General features: G+C 38.1%; 1 protein-coding gene and 1 pseudogene across 2 annotated transcripts; one reads left to right on the top strand and one right to left on the bottom strand.

The window, feature by feature from the left end:
* The first annotated feature begins 1,918 nt into the window (after positions 1-1,918).
* On the top strand, positions 1,919-14,931 carry LOC306852629 (ribosome biogenesis protein BMS1 homolog). The gene is made up of 23 exons (XM_079389615.1): positions 1,919-2,055; positions 2,374-2,553; positions 2,732-2,922; positions 3,107-3,186; positions 3,452-3,640; positions 3,718-3,860; positions 3,959-4,080; positions 4,906-5,099; positions 5,334-5,473; positions 5,829-6,385; positions 6,863-6,964; positions 7,429-7,583; positions 7,703-7,784; positions 7,891-7,970; positions 8,073-8,288; positions 8,724-8,912; positions 9,112-9,292; positions 10,422-10,480; positions 10,615-10,737; positions 10,888-11,035; positions 12,220-12,395; positions 12,485-12,646; positions 13,990-14,931. The coding sequence occupies exons 2-23, from the start codon at positions 2,384-2,386 to the stop codon at positions 14,215-14,217; spliced, it is 3,687 nt and encodes a 1,228-aa protein (XP_079245741.1). The 5' UTR covers positions 1,919-2,055; positions 2,374-2,383; the 3' UTR covers positions 14,218-14,931.
* Positions 14,932-17,967: 3,036 nt separating this feature from the next.
* On the bottom strand, positions 17,968-23,861 carry LOC306852724 (SH2 domain-containing protein 4B-like; annotated as a pseudogene). The gene is made up of 9 exons: positions 23,699-23,861; positions 22,088-22,247; positions 21,760-21,913; positions 20,635-20,771; positions 20,228-20,537; positions 19,874-20,002; positions 18,558-18,618; positions 18,245-18,415; positions 17,968-18,030 (listed from the first exon to the last, which is right to left on the bottom strand). The product of its transcript is annotated as an SH2 domain-containing protein 4B-like (transcript).
* Positions 23,862-25,891: the final 2,030 nt, after the last annotated feature.

Below are 25,891 nucleotides of genomic sequence, written 5' to 3' on the forward strand. Positions count from 1 at the left end.
TGATAGGAGCTGGAAGAGACTGTGGGAGGGATGGGTGGAGTCCTTCACGATGCTGTTGGTTTTGCTGGAGCATCGTGTAAGGAAAATGTCCAGGATGGAGGGGAGAGGGGCACTGATGATCTTTGCAGCTGTGTTCACTGTCCGCTGGAGGGTCTTGCGGTCAGCAACACTGCAGTTCCCGTACCAGACAGTGATGCAGCTGGTCAGCACACTCTCAATGGTGCCTCTGTAGAATGTGGTGAGGATGGGTGGAGGAAGACTTGCTCTTTTCAGCTGGCGGAGAAAGTGTAGGCACTGTACGTTGTGCCTTTTTGGAGAGTGACATGGTGTTGGTGGTCCAGGTGAGATCCTCTGTGATGTGCACCCCCAGGAATTTAGTGCTGCTGACTCTCTCCACAGTCGAGCTGTCGATGGTCAGTGGGGGGTGGTCAACAGAGTTTCTTCTGAAGTCCATCACAACCTCCTTTGTCTTCCCCACATTGAGGGACAGATTGTTAGTGCCACACCATTCAGCCAGCTGTGCCACTTCCTCTCTGTAGTGTGTTTCATCGTTGTTGCTGATGAGACCTACCACTGTTGTGTCATCAGCAAACTTGATGATGTGGTTGGAGCTGAACTTGGCAGTGCAGTCGTGGGTCAGCAGTGTGAAGAGCAGCGGGCTGAGCACACAGCCTTGTGGGGCCCCTGTGCTCAGTGTGGTAGTGCTCCAGGTGTTGTGGCCGACACGGACTGACTGAGGTCTTCGGGTTAGAAAGTCCAGGATCCAATTACACAGGTAATTGTTAAGGCCCAGCAGGTTTAGTTTATTTATGAGCTGTTCTGGGATTATTGTGTTGAATGCCGAGCTGAAGTCAATGAACAGCATTCTAACATAGGAGTCTTTATTTTCTAGGTGGGTAAGAGCCAGGTGGAGGGTGGAGGAAATTGCATTGTCCGTAGAGTGGTTTGGACGGTATGCAAACTGGAGCGGGTCGAGTGTGTTGGGGAGGCTGGTTTTGATGTTGTGCATGACTAACCTCTCAAAGCATTTCATCATGATTGGAGTCAGTGCTATGGCACGGTAGTCATTGAGACAGGACACAGGTGATTTCTTTGGTACCGGTATGATTGTTGTGTATTTGAAACACGTGGGGACGACTGCCTGGCTCAGCGAGGTGTTGAAGATATCTGTTAGGACATCTGTCAGCTGTGCAGCACAGTCTCTCAGAACACGACCAGGTATGTTGTCGTGTCCCGCAGCCTTGCGTGGGTTAATCCTAGATAGGGTCTTCCTTACGTCGGCTGGAGACAGACAGAGCGCCCGGTCGTTGGGAGGTGTGGGCAGTTTTTGTGCAGGTGTGTCATTCTGCATTTCAAACCGTGAATAAAAGTGGTTGAGTGCATCTGGGAGGGATGTGTCCTCATCACAGGCCTGTGGCGGGGGCTTGTAGTCAGTGATGGTCTGAATGGCTTGCCACAGGCTCCGTGTGTCTCTGCTGTCTGTGAAGTGATTGTAGATTTTTTGAGCGTAAAAAAAATTATTTTTTACTAATTTATTCACTGATTCTCTCTATGTATGTAATATATTTATACACACAAGTGCGTCTTTGATTCGTTCAAAGGATCAATTAATAAAAAATCGGTCATACACTGAAAAGATTAAATTATTCAAAACTCTCGACTCCATTTAGAGCATTTTCCGCCACTATTCGACATTGCCATTTTACCTCAAAGACCGCATGCATATTTAACGAGTTTAGGATTGGTTTTCTGTTGCTAAACAACTTGCTCTATCATTCGGTTTTACTAGAACGATACAAAAATTATCTAGGTATCATAATCCAGTTTGAAAACAGATTAGTCTCATGTATGCGGAACGTGTGACACGGATCGTTCATTCTAGGGTCCTGTTTGACACGATAGACGTAACCACTTCCGCCCCTAACCGGAAGTGCAACACACGTGTAAACAGTGGATAGAGTCACATTGTACGCCTGTGAAATGATAGCATGAATTAACGTCTTGAATTCTGAGATCATACGTGCATCGGATTTAAATAAACTGTAACCACAAAAGGTGAGCCTCTATTTTTATGCCTAAAATGCACAACGACGTTGTAAGTATAATATTCGTTGCTCATGCATGTTTCCGTATAATTGATAGATGTTTAAAGGTTACCAGTGAGTTTGACTGTAGATACACATGATACAAACGTGTGGTTTAATCAGTTCAGTTAGTTTAATATTCACACTGTTGTGTTATTGGAATGCTTAAGAAGTAATGCCATTCTGATCCTTTTGTCACTTTGTGGATCTTCCCTGGTTAGGAGACACCTACATCACTCTGTGAAGTCAAAGTTTATTGTTGATAATCTGTTTTAATCTCCGCACCCAGAAAAGCAAAGATGGAGAAGAAAGAACAGAAGCGGCACCAGCACAAGCACAGTGGACCCAAAGCACAGAAGAAGAACAGAAAGAAGGAGCAGGGCACTGAACAAGAGCAGGATGAGCGCAAGAGGAACCCACGAGCGTTTAGCGTCCAGTCAGCTGTGCGCATGGCAAAAACCTTCCATAGGTCAGTGCTCAGACAGCTTCATTTAACATTACACATTATCCACAGTTTTTTTCTTGTTAATTTAACTCAAGAAGTCCTGTGTTTATCTATGTTGTCATGCACTTTCACTTTGCACTTTTGTCAGGAGAATTAGGTGTTATTTCATTGCTTTTTAATCTCATTTAATATTGTTTTGTAGGACTCAGGACATTAAAACAAAGAAACATCACATTCCTCTGGTAGACCGGACCCCTCTGGAGCCTCCACCTGTTGTTGTAGTGGTGATGGGACCTCCAAAAGTGGGCAAAAGCACCCTCATTCGATGCCTGATCAAAAACTATACACGACAGAAGCTTGCTGACATCTGTGGACCTGTGACCATAGTTTCTGGTTAGTTTTGTAATACATAATACAAGATTTATGACTCATAGTTGCCATTTACACCTGTTATTACTTGGGTGTCACATATCAAAAATCGAATGTCACATTATGGTAAGATTAAAACTGATTATATACTTATGTATATAGAATCGGTATACTGTGAGGTGACTTTTTTTCTTGTTAATATTTGTAGGAAAGAAACGCCGCCTGACCTTGATTGAGTGCAACAATGATATCAACAGCATGATTGATTTGGCTAAGGTTGCTGATTTGGTGAGTGCAGGCCTGCATCATCTGCAAAACTGACCAGGATTCAACTCATGCAGCAGTTCATCAATTATAGCCTAATATGAAAAATGTAGATATAAATGTTTGGTGCCTTTACCTACACTACCGATCAAAATTTTGGAATTGGTAAAGATTTAAAGTATAACTAGTAACTACAAAGTGGTATTAAAGATTTATTAGACTGTGTTATTACTTATGTTTTAATGTTGTGTTTTTCAGTAAGGCAGTATTGATATTTTGATTTTCTTAGGTTCTGATGCTGATAGATGCAAGTTTTGGCTTCGAAATGGAGACCTTTGAGTTCCTGAACATTTGCCAAGTTCATGGCTTCCCTCGAGTCATGGGGGTCCTCACACATCTGGACACTTTTAAGAACAACAAGACGCTAAGTAAAACAAAAAAACGCCTCAAACACCGCTTCTGGACTGAAGTTTACCAGGTACGTTAACAACCTGATATATAACTGACATATCATTAAAGAGGACTGTCTAGTGTCTAAACATAAAAGTCTTACAGGGTGCCAAGCTCTTTTACCTGTCTGGGATGGTGTATGGAGAGTACCAGACACAGGAAGTTAAGAATCTTGGGCGGTTCATCTCAGTCATGAAGTTCAGACCTCTTGTTTGGCGGACCTCTCACTCATATGTGGTGACTGACCGGTAAGTGTTTCTTTTATTTATGATTTTCTAAGCGTATGTTGCATTTTATAACCAACAATTATTTGATTGTTTTTTTTTTGTTTCTTTTTCCTGGTCAGCATGGAAGATCTTACTGATCCTGAGGCTATTAGGTTAAATCCCAAATGTGACAGAACTGTCTCTCTGTATGGCTACCTACGTGGGACATTCTTGAAGAATAAATGCCAGGTCCACATTCCTGGTAAAATATCATTTATGTTTGCCAGATTCTTTATAGATATTTAGGGCTTTTTTGTGGACAGATTTTGCTTCAGGAACCATATTTTACATTGTAGATGTGCCAGCCCAATATTTTCAGTTTTACAAAAATGCATTTGGACAATTTTAATTATCTTCTCAGCTAATAATTTGCTGCACAAAACACACTGTGGTAAGTGCAAAAAGTAATTGCTGCAAGAGAACCTAAATTTAAATGTAATCTGTGTTATTTAGTTTTTTCATGATTTTTAAGGATTAGGGCACGTCACATAACCTGTCCATGTTGGTATCTGGTATTGACAGATGAATTTGCACCACAAAGTTAGATTAAACAAGCCTTTGTTGTCAGCAACAAAATATTGACTATGGAAACCAATTTTAAGATTTCTATTTCAAATAGACTACTGTTAATTTGAACACCACAATTTCCACAAAGGTAGTAAGCAGCACAACTGTTTTAAACATTGATAATAATATGTAAACATTGATGATAATATAATAAATGTTTCTTGACAACCAAATCAGCATATTAAAATGATTTCTGAAGAATCATGTGACACTGAAAACTGGAGTAATGGCTGCTAAAAGAATCAGCTGTTCCATCACATGAATAAATGTTTTAACATACATTAAAATAGAAAATGTTTTAAATTGTAATAATATTTCACAATATTACTGATTTTACTTATTTTCGATCAATTAAATGCAGCTTTGGTGAGCATACTTCAAAAATGTATTTTGCTGTGCTAACGGTGCATGCTTATATGGTCTAGAACTATTGATAATTGTGTTATGATTACCTTTATAGGTGTGGGTGACTTCTCTGTGGCGGATGTTAGCTTCCTCCCGGACCCCTGCCCTCTACCAGAGGTGATTAAGAAGAGAGCGTTGAATGTAAAGGAACGGCTGTTGTACGCTCCCATGGCCGGCGTAGGGGGATTGGTGTATGATAAGGACGCCGTCTACATCGATATGCCCAGTGGACATGCCAGTAGGAAGCAGGTCAGATTTGAGTCTCAGCACGTCCCCCCCCATGACAGCATTACCTACAGTAAATTTAATACCAGACACAATAATGTCTGCAGTTTACAGGACAGTCACAGCTTATTACACCAAGTAATAACACTTGTTACACTCAATTTTGTTCCATCAGTGAATATGACCTTGAGGTTTAAAGACGATTTGTGATATGATGGATATTAAGTGTTTTAATGGTGTGAGAAATGTCTGTCCCAGGAGGAGGTGCGGCCTACCACTGAACTCGTTCAATCTCTTATTGGCACACAAGCCACTTTGGATGCAAAAATGGCTGCCAGCAAAGTCTCACTGTTCACAGGAACTGCTGCACTGACACCAGAGGAGGTGCAGGAAAATGAGTAAGTTTTGCTAAACAACTCTGATTATATTGTTGTAATGTATACAAGGATGGCCCCAGTACCTGAGCACTCAGAAGTAACAGCAAAGATTGATAATGAAAACACATTTTTTGGCTTTTTTTTCTAGTCACACTTTATTTTAAGGTCCAATTCTCGCTACCATTAACTAACCGTTAACTATGACTTTTGCCTCAATAAACTCCTAATTTTTGCTTAATAAGTACTAATAAACAGCCAGTATTTTAATAATAGGCATGCTAATAAGCAATAAGTTAATAGTGAGAATTGGTCCCTATACTAAAGAGTTACCTTTTTACTTATGCACTTGTTTGATGTTCTCTGAATGTATCGTCAGGAAACCGAACCCTATGGAAATCCGAGAATGGGATGAGAAAGCACAGAGAGAGAGGAGGAGAGCTGTTTTTGCTGATGAAGATGAAGATGATGATGAAGATGATGATGATGATGATGAGGAAGAGAGTGACGAAGAAGAGGATGGAGAAGATGAGGATGAAGAGGGGCTGACTACACTACAAAAGGAAGATGAGAAAGCAGTTGAGACAGCTGCACCTCCTGTGAAGAAACAGAAGTTTGAGCAACGTGCGGAGATGCCTGCATTTGCGGATAGTGATGATGAGCTGGAAAAGAGTGAAGGAGAGGAAAGTGAAGATGATGAAAGTGAAGAGGAGGAGGGTGATGAAGAAAATGAAGGAATGGAAGAAGGGGAACCTGCAAAAAGAAGCTCGGGTCCAGACTCTGGTCTCTGCTCAGAGGAAGATGATGAGGATGAAGAAGAAGATTCTGAAATGGACGAAGACGGAGATGGGATTGTAAAATCAAAGATGTCCTCCAAGCATCCAGAGGAAGAAAAGCTAGACACAGAGGATGCAGAGACGGATTATGAAACTGCAGGTACTTTGTCTTTGATTTGCAATTTCTGAATGTTCAACTCAGATTAAGACAAGTTCAAAACAGATATAATTTAGTGTCTAGTTTTATTAATAATTTCAATTAATTAAAATATATCTGATTTAATAATATCAATTATCAATTAAAAAAATATTAATATTAAAAATGTAAATTGCTCAGAAACTGTCAACAGTTATATTCTCCCAAATACTCCCAACATGATCAGATTTCATTATTTGTTTTGAAATAATGTTTTGTAATTTAATTTAATCCAGTTAAATGCAATTATAAAGTAAATAATTCTTTGCGTTTACTTTCCTTAAATGATCCCCTAAAAACTGTTTATTCGTACTGATTTCCCCCAGGCTCTCCTTTGTGCTGTTTTATTATTATTATTATTATGAGTGAATTTTACTGCTCTGAAAGCCCTTATGAATATGTTGAATATGTTTAGTTTTTTTGTGGATGTTTATGTTGAAGGAGCACTACGGTGGAAGGAGGATTTAGCCCAGAAAGCATCAGAGGCATATTTAAGACATCAGCTTGCGACTCCAAACCTGCGCAAACTCGTGTATGGCACAGGTGAGTTTCTGAACTTCTAGTTCACTACAAATTTAAAATCTTGACATTATGTACTCACCCTCATATCATTCCAACCTGTATGCTGTTTTTTCTTTAGTAAAAACAAAACTTTTGCAAACTTCAGTCAGCTCTTTACCATATAATGAATATTCATAGTGATGTCTGTTAAGCTGCAAAAATGGTTAAATACACTGTAAAATTGCATGGCCTCCACATGACCCGTGTGCTGTATATCCAGTCTTTTCTGAATCTGAAGCCATGTTTTATTTAGTAACTACATTTTTTATTTAATACTTATTTATTATTTACACGGAGGAAAGGTTGATGCTATATATAAGGACTGACATATAAAATTCATTCATTGGGGGAAAAAAAATAATGCACAACATAAGGATCAGCATTAATTTACATAAAGCACATAAATCTCTGGGCTATAATGAATCTGCTATACCTATGCTTTTCAGTGGCGGAGAAGGAAGAGGAGGATTCTAATGATGAAGAAGAGTTGGGTGGTTTATTTAAAGTCAGTCGACCAGAGAAGAGTAAGAAAGTACGAGCAGATGCGATGGACTGCTCTCGCTTTCACCCAGACAGCAGCCATGACTGGGATCAGGAGGAGGTGAGATGCAGTATAAAAGCACACTTGCATATACATATTAATTTATTTGCATAATGTATGTAAATATGCCATTTGTTGTCTATGTCTTTTGCATTTTCTCAAGAACTGTGTATTTTCAGATGCTAGCCTCTATCAGGGACTGTTTTGTGACTGGAAAATGGGAGGAGGATAAAGATGCTGCAACACTGCTTAAGGAAGATGGTAAGAAAACTAAATGTAGACTTGGTATCAAGACGCATGAAATTTCACTGGCTGGATATTGACCATTGAAACTTTATAATGTATTTCCTCCCTTTTGTTTTACTAGATGAACTCTATGGAGATTTTGAAGATTTGGAAACAGGAGAAGTTCATAAAGCAAAGACTGGGAATAAAGACAAAGCTGAGGTATAAAAATCAAACCAGTTTTCAGAGTATTATCATGTGATTTGCATCTGTCAAATTCTTGTGGTGCTTTTTATTTATTGCTTATTTGTTATTTAAACACAGGGAGAGAATGATGATGAAATAAATGGTGGTGATGATGATGATGATGATGATGAAGAGGAGGAGGCTCCCCAAGTGAAACTCGACGATGATGAAGTTCAAAAGAACAAGCGTTTGGAGAAGAAGAGGCGGCTGAAGGAGAGGTTCGATGCACAATATGATGATGGCGACGCCACATACTTTGATGACCTGAAGGAGGAGATGCAGAAACAGGCTGAGGTCAGAGGTCAAAGTTGAGACTTGATAGGCTTCCTTGTAGAGGAGAGCAAGAAAAGTGTTTTTTTCTCCTTTTATAACCTAAATTAGCCTAAAGCATTTCAGTTTTATATTCACTTATTTATTTTTACTTGTATATTTAGATTTAAGCTATGTTACAAACCTGTATGCATTTCTTTGTTTCTGTGCAATACAAAAGAAGATATTTTGTAAAATGTCCCAGTGTTTTGTCCATACAATGATGTTTTGACCTCATTGTATAGTCAAAAACAGCTGAAATGTTTTTCAAAATATATTCTTTTACTCATTTCAAAGAAAGCCATACAGGTTTGGAATGACATGAGGGTAAAATATAACAATTTTAATTCATAGGTGAATGTTATTTTATTAAAAATTTTAATTTGTTTTATTCATTTTTATTTATTTGTTTCTGTGTAGTTGAACAGGCAAGAGTTTGAAGATGTGGATGATGAAGTCCGTGTTCAGTACGAGGGCTTCAGGCCAGGCATGTACGTTCGTGTGGAGATCCCTGCTTTACCTTGTGAGTTCGTCACCAACTTTGACCCCCACTATCCCGTCATTCTTGGTGGATTGGGCCCCAGTGAGGGCAATGTTGGCTACTTGCAGGTAAGTCTGAAGGGATTTATTTTACTTTCTCATAGTGCATATTTTACAACACCTTAATTGCAAATTTTACAACTTCTTGTGTAGTTGATAACCTTGTGAATAAAGTGAAGGGCACTTGCTTTATAACTCCAAGCTTAAATGTCATTACAGTGCTGGAGTGGGTAAAACATTCAGGTCTTTTCTTATCTCCTCCACACAGATGCGTCTGAAGAAACACCGCTGGCACAATCGTATCTTGAAAACCCGTGACCCTCTCATCCTGTCTTTGGGCTGGAGGCGCTTTCAGACCATTCCCCTCTACTACATCGAGGACCATAACGGACGTCACCGCTTGCTCAAATACACACCTGAACACATGCACTGCGGTGCCACCATCTGGGGTGAGAGACAAACCTTACACACCTCTCTAGTATTTAACTCTGCATGCTCATTTTCCCTATTTTTAAATTCAGATTACATTTGCAGTCATCTAATGCTCATTTAAAACTCTGAAATATATGTAATACCACTTTATAGTGTAATGCTTAATAAATCTAAAAATGAATATCCATTTTCATACTGTACAATATGATGTGACGCCTGAAATTCACTTAAATATTTAAATCTTAAATTTATAAATCTAAATCTGTATTCTATTTAATTATACATAGTTTAGAATTTTAATATTTCCCATTTATTATTGTCCATTAATGCAGTTAATGGCTTATTGCAATTTTAAGTGGTGCATCCATAATAATCTTTTATTTTCTGGGGTAACTCCATGCCATACATTTATTTTGAATAATTCAATAATTAATAATTTAATAATTTATTTTCAATAATTCTATGGGTATTTTATTAACATTGGTGCATCCGTTTTTGTAATGTATTATATAATAAAAATAATAATACTTTTTGTTCTAGGCAACTCCATGCCATATATGTATTTTCAATTTAATTATAAATTGTATAGACATTTACTATTGTCCAGCGCATATGGATTATTGGCCATAGAAATAATTATTGACATATGGTCATTTTAATATTTGTGAATTTGTCATGATATAAATAAATATTGGGCAACGTGCCATACCTGTTCAGTTTAATTCTAAATTTTATTGAATTTTAGTATTGTCCATTTATGGATTATTGGCTTATGAGCATACTTGTGAGCATTTTAATATTGGTGCATCTGTAATAATAATAGTTTTTGTAGTTTTGTACTTTGTAGTTTTGTAGAACCAATAGTTTGGTTCAATACCATGCTTTAAAATCATTTTCAGTTTAATAAAAAAAACTTTATAGAATTCTAATTTTAGGGTCCATTAATTGTAATAAGTAATTGGCCATGGGGATAATTATCAGCATATTGATGTTTTCATGATGGCAATTTTTTTTTTGTTTAGGGCACCTCCATGATGTATTATTTAAGAGTAGTTTGGTACAATCAGCAGTTTGGAAGCTCAGTTTCTCATTTCTCCTTCTTGTCATCTCATGCACACCCCACTCTTTCTTTCTACTCTTGTACAGGGCCTATAACACCCCAGGGTACAGGCTTCCTGGCTGTGCAGAAGGTCGGAGGTATTAAGGTAAGACACCAGCATATGATGAGAGCAGGAGCAGCCTGGGTCACAGCTTCAGTCCGAGTCCCCAGTCCGACAACCACAGCCAGATGAAAGGCTTCCCTTTGTTCTTGGACTCATCCTATCTTATTTCCCCTCAGGCCAATTTCCGCATCGCTGCCACAGGAGTGGTTCTGGACCTGGACAAATCGGTTACAATTGTGAAGAAGCTCAAATTGATTGGATACCCTTATAAAATCTTTAAGAACACCTGCTTTGTCCAGGTAGGGAGTCCTGCAGAGTCAGGAGTTTCTCCATAGCGTAGCAGCACAGCACACTAGGGAACTATAGAAATGTACACCTCATGCTCTCTCTGAATAATTGGACCCTCTCATCTTTGGTTATAACGTTCTCTCTTTTTTTGCAACTCTAAGGGAATGTTTAACACCGTCTTGGAGGTTGCGAAGTTTGAGGGAGCGTCCATCCGCACAGTCAGTGGCATTAAAGGGCAGATAAAGAAAGCCTTGCGCACTCCGCTGGGCGCCTTCAGAGCCACGTTTGAGGACCGACTACTGATGAGTGGTGAGTCAGACTTGTTTTTCTATTTATAAATATTTTTTGTTGCTGCTGTATTTATTCATTTGAATTTTTCTATAATGAGCTGTGCTTAGGGAGTTCAATGTGCTTTATTTATCAGAAAAGTCTGCAAATGTAATTACTCCCAAGAATCTCGGTTGTACATAAACAACCACCTTGTTAAAATGGAGGGGTATTATTACTGATTATTATGCTCCTCTCTGGAGAGATGGGCATGTGGAAAATCCTGCAGTGAGGCAGTTTGCGTATTCGAGGCTTATTAGGTCTACTGCATCTTTTGTTAGATGATGATTGTTTTTATTAGGGCTGCAAAATTAATCCGAATAATAAATGGGAATCATGTTATGGCCTTGTGCAGTTGTTAAACTGCAAAAGGCTGTAATTTACAAAAAATGTGACATGAGTATGTTTCAAAGTGAAGGTAGTTCGCTCTGGTTTCTGTATTGTGAATCCAAATATACAAATAGAAATTTGCAGTGGGGAGCACAATACAGGTGATTTTTCAAATTTTCTCTTGTTCAGAAGTCGGTACGATTTTTAAAAAATGATTTGGTCAACAAGGCTACATTTATTAAACAAAAAATACTGTAAAATTGTAATATTGTGTAATATTACAGTAATATTTAGAAATATTATATTTTAATATAATGGTTTTCTGTTTTAATATATTTTAAAATTCAGTTTATTTCTGTGATGGCAAAACTGAATTTTCAACATCCTTGACTCCAGTTAAACAGTTGTGTTGCTTAATGTTGTAATGGAAACCTTGATAAGTATTTTTCAGGATTATTTGATTAAATAGAAAGTTCAAAAGAACAGCATTTATTTGAAAAATAAATATTTTGTCACATAGCAAAAGCTTTTAATGTCACTTTTGATCAAATTAATGCATCCTTCCTCAATAAGTGTTAATTTCTTAAAAAAATAAATAAAACATTTTACCAACCACAAACATTTTACCAAGCAGTGTCTATATAAAAACTTGCCTGGGTCAGAAATGAGGAAATAATGGACCAGAAATCCAGTGACTGTATACGGTTTTTGATTCTTTGAACTAATTGCCCCACCAATTTAAGATGTTAAATCTTTATCACATTTGCAATTCAAATCACAAAGATAATATTTTTGGCCAAATATTGCAGCCCTAAATTTTATATGAATATGTGTAGATATTGTGTTCCTGCGCTCCTGGTATCCGGTCGTGGTTCCTCAGCTGTATAATCCAGTGACGTCTCTACTGATGCCGGTTGGACAGAAGGACACATGGGCAGGCATGAGGACCCTCGGACAGCTTAAACATGACCTGGGTATCCGCAACAAACCCAACCAGGACTCACTGTACAAGGTAAGCCCTCTTACAGAAAAGTATTATTATTATCATTATTATTCGCTGTTGTCCTCTTCATCATCCACACTGTCTTTGAATCCCTACAGCCGGTTGTGAGGCAAGTTCGACACTTCAACACCCTCCACATTCCCAAAGAGCTGCAAAAGGCCCTCCCTTTCAAGAACAAACCCAAACAGATGCAGGCCAAAGGCAAAACCCCGCGGGATCTGCAGAGACCGGCTGTCGTACGAGAGCCCCATGAGAAAAAGGTGCGTCCATCTCTGTTTTACATATGTCATGCTTTCGTAACTCCAGTGAGCTTTTTTACTGTCATTACACAAAGACGATTTTAATATCCACTATTAGTCTAAAGTTAATCCACCAAGGAAGCCTCCAGAGTGTTGGCTGCGAAATATCACATTTCTTTAATCCATGTCCCTGGCAAATACCAAGACGGCTTGCTGGCCAATTTCTTTACCAATCCCCTTTGAAATCCTCCCGTCTGAAAGATGACACCAGGGGTTACATTTTTAATCAATTTCTTCTGCTACTCCTTGTTCCAAGATGTGCTAGGCATTGACACGAGTTTTTAATCATAATCGTCATTTAATCAGCAAGACCTTTTTTAAATAATTCCTTTAGAGGTTGGTGTATTAATTCTTACAACTAAAAGGTTTTATTCAGTTACAAAACAGTAATTACATGGACAAGTCGCACAAAGGTTAAATTGCAAGGTTAGGAGCCTATAACTCTCCAATTATTTAATCATTCTTACTCTCTATTGGATCTTCAGTCTTTTTGTGAGGATCCTGGCTTAGTAACCAGCAATTCCCCAAAATAAAACAAAACATTTCCCATACATTATGACACCAAGAAAGCTGTTTATATAGAAAAAACACATGTAGAAGAGAAAAATACTAACACAAAGAAGTATTTATGTACAGTACTGTGCAAAACTCTTCACCAGCTAATAATTGGTTTTAAGTCTTGGTGTAGTATGTCAGTAGTAAATATTAGTTTACATTTCCAAACATTCATTTTGCTATTAATTGTAATAATCCAGTGAGATTTTTTTTGTTTGCAAAGATCTGATCTCAGCATCATCCAGTCTGTCTGGAATGACATGAAGAAACAAACTGAGACAGACTAAATCCAGAAGAACTGTGGCAACGTCTCCAAGATGCTTCAAGAAACCTACCTGCAAAGCTGCAGCACTGTTAAAGTTTTAGGCACTTGTGTAAAAAATGCTATAAAATGAGGATGCTGTTCATATAATGTCGTAATATAGTTTTACTTATCAATTAACTTCTATTTATTTATAATATGTGGTGCGACCATCATTTGCGTTTAAGCAGCTTTTGCTCTAGGTGCACTTGCACATAGTTTTTCTGGTAGCTTTGCAGGTAGGTTTCTTGAAGCATCTTAAAGACGTTGCCACAAAACTTTAATATTTTGTTTTCTATTTCAGTCACGTTCATATTTTGTTAAAAGTGATTATTTTTAAGTGTCCAGGTCCAAGTGTCCTTTTTGGAGGCGCTGTACGTTGTCTGGTTTCAGCCTCCAGGGCTCATGTCTCAGTTTATAAATATGACCTCTCCACCTTTTCCACCAGGTGGCAGCGTTGCTTGATGCTCTGAGCTCAGTCTACGCATACAAGAACAAGAAGGCGAGAGCAGAACAGCGCGCCAAACACAAAGACTTCCTGAAGCAGAAAGAGAAACAGGATACAGAAAGGCAGAAGAGGCTGAAAGAAGAGAGAAAGAAGACCTACCGTGCAATGGGACAGAAAGAGAAGAAGAAACTCAAATCCAGCCTGAAGGGAGCATCCAAGGACAATTGAGTCTACCTCACACCTGATTCTGTTAGACTGTGACTCCAGGCCTATCGGATCAGGGTCTGTTACACTCTTGGTTAGACTGTTTGAAATGCACCATAATTCGATTCCCACACCGGCTGCTGTTACTGAGCTGGCTCAAGAGTCGAGATGATGACACTGCAGGAGACCCGATGGGTTTTGCTGAAGTCTTTAAAAGATACAATCTCCCTAGAAACAAGAACAATAAAACTGCCTGGTTAACTTTTAGTGAATCTGAAGGGATTTTCTATAAAAAAAAATAGTAATGCTTAACAATAAGGTTCCATTTGTTCATATTAGTTAATGTATTCGGAATAATGAACTAACAGTGAACATTTACAATCTAGATTAGTTAAATATAAAAAAATAGTTCATTGTTAATTCATGTTGGTTCATAATACATTAACAAATGTTAATTTGTGCAGCTTGTTAAAATGTATTAGTACATATATGTATAAATGAATCTACATTCATAAATGATTGACTGTTCATTGTTAATTTGTTTACTGTTGCATTCGCTAATGTTAATAAGTTGAACCTTTTTGTAAAATTCAACCAAAAAGATCCACAATGCATCAAAAATATATACAGCCATTTCTTACTGAAATTTACCACAGTCACATGAAACTGCTTATACTTGTTTGATTCTTGCTTTATTCTTTTTTTAAAATAAAAATCATTGTGTGACTGGAAAAATGGGAAGGAAATGATGTTTGTTGTCAGGTAAAAGGGTGGGATGCTTGTCAACATTCGGTGGCATGAGCTTGTAATGAATTCTTGAGCAGGGGTTGTAGGTGCCCACTAGCGTTCTCTGTAATAGCCTAGTTATTGGCACGTAGATTTTGTCCTGGGCCCTGTTATTTTAAGCGACAACCCTGTTTTTTAGGGCTTATTACTGAGTTGGAGTGAATTTCTGTGCTGTTTTGGGTTATTGAGTCAGACATAATCCGTTGCCTGCTGCTGAGCACTTTCCAGAATATATGTTGTTTGCAGGTTGATGAAAAACCTATGAATAGCAACTGAACTGCAATATGTCAGCATCAGGGGTTGTGTGATAGCGATTTATTGATGGGGTGATTAAGCATGTGAGGTGTTTCGGTGTCTTTAGAGGAAGTAAACATCACTGATAGTGTCCTGCACAACCAAGAGTCTCTGAGGACTAATACATGTCTGTCGTGCACCAGTCTCCAAACTGTTGGAATTAAGAGCACTGTTTTGTTCTCCAAATATCTTATGCTTGAACCAGCTAGCGGGTAGTCACACAAACCTGCCAGACCTGACATATCGACTTTAGGATGGGTATATCTAAAATAGGTTATATCGTAATAATAGACTCATTAAAGAATCCGGCCTAATTGAAATAACGGCAGTCTCTGTGAACAGCTGCACAGAATACACTGGGAAAAATAATGGAAAATATGTATATAATCAGAATGTCTGTAGTAATAAGCACAGAGTTGAAGCATACAGAAAGAAAATGAAGCATACTATACGGTTTTGCTTGTGGAGATCTAGTTTGTTGCCAGCAAGTCCTTCAAATAAAACTCTATATGACTAAGGATTTGATTCCACTAACCTGACCGTGGTAGTGTTGTTATTAAGTAAAACTAAAGTGACAAATAAAGCTGAAATAAAATATTGCATTTTATTTATTTTTTTTTACCAAAAATTAGTGTTTCTTTAACTTGAAGCAAGTTAAAATGTTAAAATGACCAATTAAAAATAAAAGCTAAAAAGAAATGCACATAAAAATAATAAAATACAAATGACAAAACCTCATAAAATTATTAAAAGTTAAACTACTTACATTTTATACATATTAATAAATATACTATAATGGTATATATAAATATTTTTTTAAAATAACCCTGCACTCTTTGTACAAACCTTATAAACATCACTTTATATTCACCCTGGTTCATTTCAGTAAACTGAATGGTAACTGTGTGTTATTAGGGGCTGCTGGTGGTTGTTGTTACGTTGCTTCTGGCTGGGATTGTATGGTAACCCATACTGTTGTAAGAGAAGCTGATTGTAGTGGGGCTAATCAAACTTAACTTAAACAGCTTAAATTAAATCTAAGTCTCTTTTATTGATTGTCTTTTGTTGAGTCTAGATATACCAATTTTTCCCAAGGTCGCCCATGTTGTCTCACCATTTTAAATTTTATTGCAAACTGCTGTGTCTTGTCAGAGTAACTAATCAAAGTCAAGCTTAATTGACAACACGATGTAAGGGTACCTGAGGAATTTGAGGACACAATCACCTAGTTATCACCTTTTTTGCTACTCCTACAAGAGACTGGACTCAATAGATCTTCAAATCATGGCAGAAGAAAACAAATCAGTGTTTTCTCCTAAAATAATGTGGATGTAGTAGCAACAGCAACCATCCAACCCTCATGTTGGTTCAAACCCTCACGTTGCAATGCACATTCATTTATTTATTTTTTTTGCAACATTTAATCTACTTGGACATGTTTGTGTAAAGCAGGTGCTGAGAAGATCATTGGGTCAGTTTAATGCATGTCGGCATCATGTTACATTGGCTGGCCTTTGACAGGAACCCTTTGTGTCTGGGGTAATGGTTTTGATACTTTTTTTCTGATCGTCATCAACTGCCTGGTATATCAATAAGTATCTCATTTTCCATTCTCCTATAGTCTTATCAATCGCTGATGGCCATCGGAAAAACACCTGCTTGACTGGAAATATATCGGTAAACCAAAACCTTTCCCATGTTTTTCCATAGTCTTTCATCACAGTTTCTCTGTCTGTCACCCTGCACCTCTACTCCAATGAAGGCTGTGTTTGTCAGGTCTTTGTGGATGCTGCTATAGCTGAAACAGCTCCTTCCTCTTGAACAATGTGCAGATTAGCAAGGTCAGCCATGCACTTCACAGTAACCCGATCTCGCTTTACGCCTCTGTGTGAGTGTGCGGGTAGTCAGAGAGGTTACTGTTGGTGCTCAGTGACATGGGACATGCGAATCATAGAGGGACACTTGTGTAGGCTGGAAAATTGGTAGAAAGACTAGCGTTTGACACATTATGGGGTTTAGATGGTCACACTATGCTTGAATATACACAGACGTTTAATTTTTAGTTTACCAATTTTTCCATTTGGTTAACTTATATTTTTGACCGATAGAAGACTGGGAACAAAAGTGATTAAAGGAGTAGTTCATGCAAAAATGAACTTTTACTCATCCTCAGGCCATCCAAGAGGTGGATGAGTTTATTTTGGAAAAGATTTGGAGAAATTTTGCTTTGCATCACTTGCCCACCAACGGATCCTTTGCAGTGAATGGGTGCCGTCAAATGAGAGTCCAAACAGCTGATAAAAACATCACAGTAATCCACAAATCTTGTGAAATAAAGGAATAAATTCATTGTTAAGATGTTTTTAACTTCAAACAAACTATTCTTACAAGTGTTTTTCTGCCACCACAATGCGCGCACAGCTGTAAGTGATGCAACTGTGACATCTACTCCAAATTTAGTTCTGTATAATTAAAGTGTAAAGTGACCTCACCTTTTCTATCACGCACATGTAAACCGGATAAGCAAATTAATGCAAGTAAAGTGTGTTTATTTACATTTGACAGAAGAAGCTTGGCAGACTATAATAAATAAAAGCTGTGCCAATGCTGTTGAAAGGATGTGAAGGCAAGAGATACAGTAGCCATATTGAGATTCACAACAAGAGAAACCATCACAGAAAAAGCCCTCCATATTCAGCTTCTCGGCCTGCAGGGATCCTGGAGTAGTTCCCCTCCAGACGTCGTGATCACTTCTTCCTGCAGGAAAAGCAGACCATCAGCCAACAAAACCTACATCAGTCCTGGGACAACCAAGCAACGCTATCAATCCTCTGCATCAAACGCACAGATGGAAGGACAGGTGTGCTCGCCACATCTATGTTCCTCATACCCCATGGGGTCTGCAATCGCCTCATGAGCATGTTTGTCAGTCACGCTACGACAGTAGTAATGTTCTGTAGTTCCAGCTTACCTTATGGAAGTCGATGAGGTCAGCTAAGTTGGCGTGACGGTTCTGGTCTACACCTAGTAAGTGCTTGAAGCCCGAGGTGGTGCGGTAGGACAGCGTGTAGCCCCAGATCCGCTCACTCACTCTGACCAAGAAACAGCCCTCTGCCGCATTCACTAGCAAAACCTCTGACTCCTGAGTGACAGTGAGAAAGACAGATGGAGAGCCGGAGACGGGATGAGGCAAAGTGACAGACAGGAAGAGGCAGATACGGAGAGAGATTGAGTGAGAGTGCGGCTGGAAGTGCAGGTGTTGTGCTCTGATCTTAAAGTGACACTGGCAGCGCTCTCGTGTTTCCTGGTCGAATGGCGTCACTCAGATGGCCGTTAATCTTATCACTGTCCAATCAGAGGCCACACACTGCAGCTCCAATCATCCTGGCACAAGCAGTGAATTAATTGAATTCTTCTGTCTGCCTCTCTTTTCCTCTCTGTCTCTTTCATTATTATTTTCTTGATTTAATCGATGTCTTTCCTTCACTGCAGCCATTAAACTACTGCCCGTTCCCACTAAACTGTGACTTCTGAGTCCATTTCTAAAAAATACATCAGAGGCTTTTTTACGTGACTCCTGTCAACATTGCCTCAGTGCACTGAACTCTTTGGAGTGCACCAGCGGTACCCTAGCACCGGTCAAGCGCTGTAATGTGTTACTTGAAGTTCAAACAATTTCAACTCCAACTTCAACTGACCCTGCTTGCCACTGACCTTTTGAAGTGCAGTCGATGGTTAATGGACAGTTTTCATGATGTGTCTTTGCAATCTTTTGCAGTCTTTTTCTTGCTTTTCAACTATGCTTTTAATTTTTCATACATGATTTTGCCTCTTTTGCCTCTTTCATCTGTCTATCTACTGCCATTCAAAAGTTTGTGGTCAGTAAGATTTTTTATTTAATAAGTATATAAAAAATGCAGTAACACAGTAATATTGGCAAATATTAAAAATAAAAAAAAATATTTTCTATTTTGATATATTTTAATATGTAATGTATTCCTTTGATGTCACAGCTGTATTTTCAGCAATCATTACTCCAGTCTTCAGAGTCATATGATCCTTCAGAAATCATTCTAATATGCTGATTTGGTGCTCAAGAAACATTTCTTCTTATCATCAGTGTTAAAAACAGTTGTTCTGCTTAATGTTTTTTTTTTTTTTTTTGGAAATCATGACATTTTTCAGGATTCTTTGACGAACAAAGTTTTGATCAACTTAATATGTCCTTGTGGAATAAAAGTACTCATTTCTTTAAAAAAAATCTTACTGACCCCAAACTTAGATATTTTAATATATTTAAAGAATTTGTCAGTTTTTGATGCTACCTGAAATTTATTTGCTAATTATTTTTCTGAAATTGTCAGTGTTTATGTGTTTGCCAATGTTTATTTACTCAGCAAAATGTCAACCCCCATGTGATGTGTCCTTTGCTTTCATAGTTTATTGTGTTCGTTTTATTGTTAGTTTGCAATCTCATTAAATCACCCTACCATGATGCTATCTGCTTCTTGTGTGAAGGTCAAAGTGTCAAGCATGATGCTTGTAATAAAGCCCTGATGTGAGCTGTGAAGTGCCTTAGGAACGTTCTAGCTATCTTTACCATGGAAACGGGGGCGCGGTGGTGTTGCTGCTTCGCTCATATCCCGCTCGTCTTGGTCTCTGCTCCTCTTTAAACCAGCAGATGATGGATTCACGAGAATTCGGCCTCGGTGGACGAATCCAGACTGGGCTGAAAGGCAATGGAAGACAGTATTGTGATGTTTAGTTAGCATGCAAATCTTTCATTATTTGTTTCACTTTCAGCCATTACAGACCAAAATATGTGAGCGGTATGTGTTGTCCGAAATGTAATTTCCTCTATATTAACTTGTTCCATAAAAACAATATCACACTTGCAAAAAATAAATGGGATATGGTCGAGACAATTTATTATTGATTTGATTATTGATTTTACCATTCTGTGAGTGACTTTGTGACTGGACTGCAGTAATGTCGGTGTTGTCCGCGCCTGTAATGGCTTGAGAAAAGTTGACCAGAACTAGCTGCAGGTGAATGGCTGGCCTCAGCTGGAGGGGTCAGATGTTCAATGACCGCGCCGTGCTGTCGGTTGTGACCCGATCCGTTCAGGTGTGTCTTATGGAACAGGCCACTAAGTCCAGCCACCAGGCCCTTCTCGATAGCCCGCAGAGACTGGCACTTGTATTCATCTCTAGCCCGCCGTGCCTTGCACTTCATCTCCTCATCCGCCGCCTTAGAGCATCGCACTGTGGGAAGCGGAGATGAATTTGAATAGAAATAAGCTACTTTGTATTAGAGCAGCCAAACTACCCATTTTCTTTCCCATTCCATTTGTTCTCTCACATTGTTCCTGCCATTCTTTGTCATCTCTCTCGCTCCTCCTTTCCTCCTGCTTCAGAGAGATGTACAGCTCCCTTGCTCTCCTCTCTCTGTTTGGCAGATTTTTCCTCGCCTCTCTGTCTCTCTTCCTCCTCACATTTCTGTAAAAAAAGGAGAAAGAATCAGCCCTAGCTAACACAAAGGCACAGAAGTTTTGCCCCAGCTTGCTTTAGTTTTCTAATTTTCGGTGTCGTTAAGCTTTGAATATAAATGATTAATTTGGTGGACAATGTCATTAACCCAAACATCAGTGCTTTCAACTCTATTATAGATCAGGCGTACAAATGTTGGCCTTGTGTCTCAGAGATCACTATCTACATTCTGAGAGGTTGCCAACTTTTAAATAATTAATTCTCAGAACATGGAACACATAGTCATTAAGCCTAATTAACCTCAATCTCTATTATGAGACTATGATTAAAGGCCTGGTTGAAGAATAAATACAAAGACCCTTAACTATTGGATCTCTTGTCACAATTGAGCCACTGAGATCACAATTGTTATGCTGTTCTTTAAGGGGTTATACATTTATTATGAAGGGTGCTTTAAAAGTAGTTACAATACGTAACAGTCGCCCATGAAAAAATAAATAAATTAGTGATTATTAATTTATGTATGCGTAAGACGTGTTAATGAGACCAACCAGTGTTATTTTAGTAGAAATTAGATATTGCTATCAATTTTATTAATGCAAATAGTTTTTATTTTATTTGTATATATCTGCGTTTTATTTTGAGTTATTTTAGTTGTTTATTTTATTTCAAGTAAAAAATGGTTTTAATTGTAACGTGTACACTCATTGTTGTTGTTGTTTTACTTTTTCTGCGCTCGCTAGTTAGACAGATGTCTTATAATGCATGACTGGATTCAGCCTCAAGCAAAGGTTTTAGAAATGTGAGTTTTCCACTTATAACTTTTTAATGAGGACAAGTGTACTTTTAAAATCCACTTGGCTTTAATATCTAAGGGAACACGAAGCATGACGCTGTATTTGATGTTTTGTTTAGGACTGTCACCCTTTCAAAAGATGCATAACATATTCTGTGTTTTTGTCATATACTCAAAGGAACCTATTCCAGCCAAACCCACCTTCAGTTCCTCTCTAATGCGATCTTCCTCTTCTTCCTGCTTGGCTGCCTTTCTGTCATCCGTCACCTCCTTCCATTTTTCTGCCACGAAGCGAGTCTTTTCCTTCGCCATGGCATCTCGAAACTTCTTTTCAATCTCTGCCTCCTTCACACGCCTCAGGAAATTCAGCAGGGGTTGAGTGATGCACTTTCCATCCCTCTGTACTTCTATCATTATTACCCTGCTCCCCTCCCTTCTCTCTCTCTCTCTCTCATTTTTTAGCTGAATCACATCTGTCAATCTTCACCCACTGCTCCCATTCCTTGACCCTGTCCCATGGTTCTCTCACCGGAGTTCCTGCACCTCTCGCTGGGCCTTCTTCCTGGATCTCTCCTCCATCAGTTCTTCCACAATGTCTTCAAAGGGCTTGTCCCCCGGGGCCTCCCCCATTATCCATACCCACACCTCTCCATCTGAGCCCAGAAGCCACTGAATGCCTCTGCGGTCACCTAGGAAGAGACAGCAAACGGCACATATATATAAAAAAAACATCTTTCCTCCACTTTACAGACCCATCAGACCGTATTCAGATAAGATAAAGACAAAATAACCCAGACGGTGTGACAAAGCTAGAAAAGATTATCCTACTGGGATCCTTTGTACATTGCGGGAACTTGACAACTGAACAAGATAATGTAAGAACTTTTGAAAACAAGGGGACATTTCCTGTCAGCTCACAGACACAATCAGTGACGCCCTTTGATGCAGTGAGATTGCTCTTGCAGTATGATGTAAACCTAATCTTGCTCATTTGCACCACTGCCTTAAAGTTGAAGTGTGTTGTTTAATAGTACTTTCTGAAACAGTACTGAAATAGTACTTTCTGAAACTTTACTGAAAAAGTACTTTCTGTACTTTTCCTACACCTCTCGCAGAGATGACTACACACCATTTGTAGACTGATCTACCAAGAAAGTGTTAACACTGTGGCTCTGTGGTGCTTTCAGCACAATGCTACCTTTCAGTATTCGAACCAGACCTACACAGCAACATTGGTTCTGTGAAGTCTGTTTGTCAAAACAAGGGAGGTTGGGGAAGTTTTCAAACCTGTTTTAAAACAATCATTATTTCTGCATTTTTCATTTGGTGAGGCTGATGGAACAAAATAAAAAAAAATATATAATGACTTCTCTACTTTACAGGGCACAATAATTTGAACTTTTAAAATACTAACTTGAAATATTTCTCATGATGATCAAAATAAATTAATACTTTTATTCAGCAAGGATGCATTAAACCGGTCTAAAGTGACGGAAACAAAATATTTCTGTTTCAAATAAATGCTGTTCATTTGAACTTTCTATTTATCAAAGAATACAGAAACAGATCCCCAGACAATATTAAACCTCTCAAATGTTTTTAGAATTGCTAATAATAAGAAATAATTCTTCAGCACCAAATCAGCATATTAAAAGATTAAAAGACTTGAGTAATGACTCTTGAAAAGTTAGCTTTGCCATCACAAGAATAAATAAAATATTAAAATAGAAAAGAGTTATGGTTAGTACTTTTTGAGTGGTAGTGTACTGTATATATGAATACCAATAATGTATATGTATATGTGCATAATGTGTATGTAATTATGCATTGCATAATAACTTATACAGAATTTGTAACATAATTTTGCATTACTAATGATGACAAATTAACAAATAAATGGTATCTAAAACCAAATAGTGCTAAATCTTTTCTCAGGACTAAGATTTGTTTTGAAAAGTGTGCTTGTGTTATCTTTCTTTAACAAGTACCAATTAGTTTGGTAATTTGTTATCTAACGCAAAGACATTATTAAGCGTGCCTTAAATGTCAGAATACTACTTGTAACCACTGTTTATTAAAACGCTCATGTTTCATTTGTAGACGTTATCAAATAAAGGTACAAAATGAACCCTGTACTCACTCTTCTTTTTCACCGCATGGCTTGGATCTCTTCTCTCCCTCTCATTCCAGCGTCGCACCTGCTCCTCCCGAATCTTGTAGAAGAGGATCTGTTTTTGCTCTTCGTTGAGTTATGCCAATAGGTCAGGCTCTATATACATATCCTGAAGAATCTGCTGCATCATCCTGACAGCCTGCCAGGTATATGTCTCTCTCGACTCCTTTGACCTTTGTCTGTAGTCTCCGCAGACTACAAGTCCAAGTGTCTGTCTGTCTCTCAGGATCAATCTTCACTGGCTGAGGAAGGCCCAAGGTGTGTTCAATGTAATGCACAGCTGACCTGAAGCTCTTTTTGAGGGTGTCATAACAACCGTGAGCCCTCTACTTCCTTTCACCCACTATTTTATATACCTCTCTGTTGAACAAGTGTTGATCACAACTGCATCCCTTCCTTTAATCTTGACCCAACTATGGTCTCTTTCTCTCCACTTCTCGCATGCTGCAATGGTGTTTTGTTCTTGTGTTTAGATCCTTTATGGGGTTTAATTTCACCCTCTTCCCCCTCTATCTGTCTCCTGCAGTGACCCTACAGACCAGGTGTGTCTGACACGGCTACCTGTGTGTGACAGCTTGAAATGTTTTTGTTCAGCCCCTTTGCAGGTTAAAGTATGTCCACAAATATGTTTTTTGATGAACTAACTTGTATAGAAATAGTTTTCTCTAGGCTACACCTGTATGTCACAACACTTATATTAAATGGCACACTGATATCAACAATATGCAAGCAATTACTCAGTGAGGTAAATTGTGAAACAGACATATATGTAATTTATATGTAGAATTTATATGTAATTATGGATGCAACATTGGTATATGTATATGTGTGTGTGTGGGCGTGTTATCTGACCTGTCCCTTTCTCCCTACCTTTTCATGGTGTAATCTTACATCTGCGACTCATATTGCCATAGCTCTGCACTAGCAGATGGTGTTAACCCACCCACACCCCCTCTTTTAACCCTGGATACCAGGTAGTCCTTGAGAAGACAATAATTGTCTTACAGGGACTTTGGTTTGCCGTACAATTATTGGTTTGAAGTATCATTTATGAGGTCTCATTTTCTAGTTTTATTGGTTACATTTAATATACATTTATTTGGTCACATGCTGTTTAATGATATCAGCCTAATTGACAGCCTTATTATTTTTTTGCCATATAAATACTGCTCTGATTGCGTCTGATCATTATGTTGTTTGATTGCTTGATATATAAAAAGATAGTGCCCCTCTCAGTGTGAAATAGATGAACTGATGTCGAAAAAAATTCACTCAGAAATTGCTAGTAAATTTCACAAATAATTACAAATCGGCAAGTAGCGTGTTAAATTAAATGTGAAATTTGGGAGTATAAAGACTGAAACAGTAAACTTGAAAAGCAAACAAAACAGATAAAAACCTAGAATATCTCCGAAGTCAAAGACACAAAGTGTTGAGGGAAACGCAAGTTACACGAGTTATGGAATCAGATTACTTTTTCAAGTAACGAAGTAACACATTACCTTTTGAAATAAGTAATATGTAATTCTAATCTCACAAAAAATATTAAGTATTCCTAAAAATTAATAAAAATGAAAAGCAAACTCAGAATATTCGCAAACCTGCAATAATTTAATACACAAACATACTTTATGTGTTTAATCTCATTTAACTAACCAGTCTTTGCTGATGACCTTCAGTGATCATATTCATCAATACTAATAAGGAAAAATGACTTATTTTGCATCTTATTCTACATGCAAGCCAGAATGGCAGCACAGCTAAAAGGTTTGTTTGAGGTTTTTTAGGTTTACACTTCCTTCAGCCTGAAGCTTATTCATTTTACTTTTGGTGTGAAAGGGCTTTGACATTTGCCAAAAAATAGAACAGAAATAGAAAAAGTAAAGCAAAAGTATCATAATGCAGTTAGTTACTTTTTTAGGAAATGCATTACTTTTAAAAGTAACTTTCCCCAACACTGAAGACACACTGAAACAAAAAATGAATCTTTGTGGAATCTGTTAATTTACAAGTTTGAACAAACCAATTCACTTGAATGAATCAGGATTTCCAGAGCTTGGAGTTGATTTAGGATGAACTGATTCACTATAATGAATCAGACTATGATGGAGGGCTACAAAATGATTCACTAGACTGAAACAAACTTTCCAAGCTACATTT

This window comes from Barbus barbus (assembly GCF_936440315.1).
Source record: "Barbus barbus genome assembly, chromosome: 32".
Classification (NCBI taxonomy): Eukaryota; Metazoa; Chordata; class Actinopteri; order Cypriniformes; family Cyprinidae; genus Barbus; species Barbus barbus.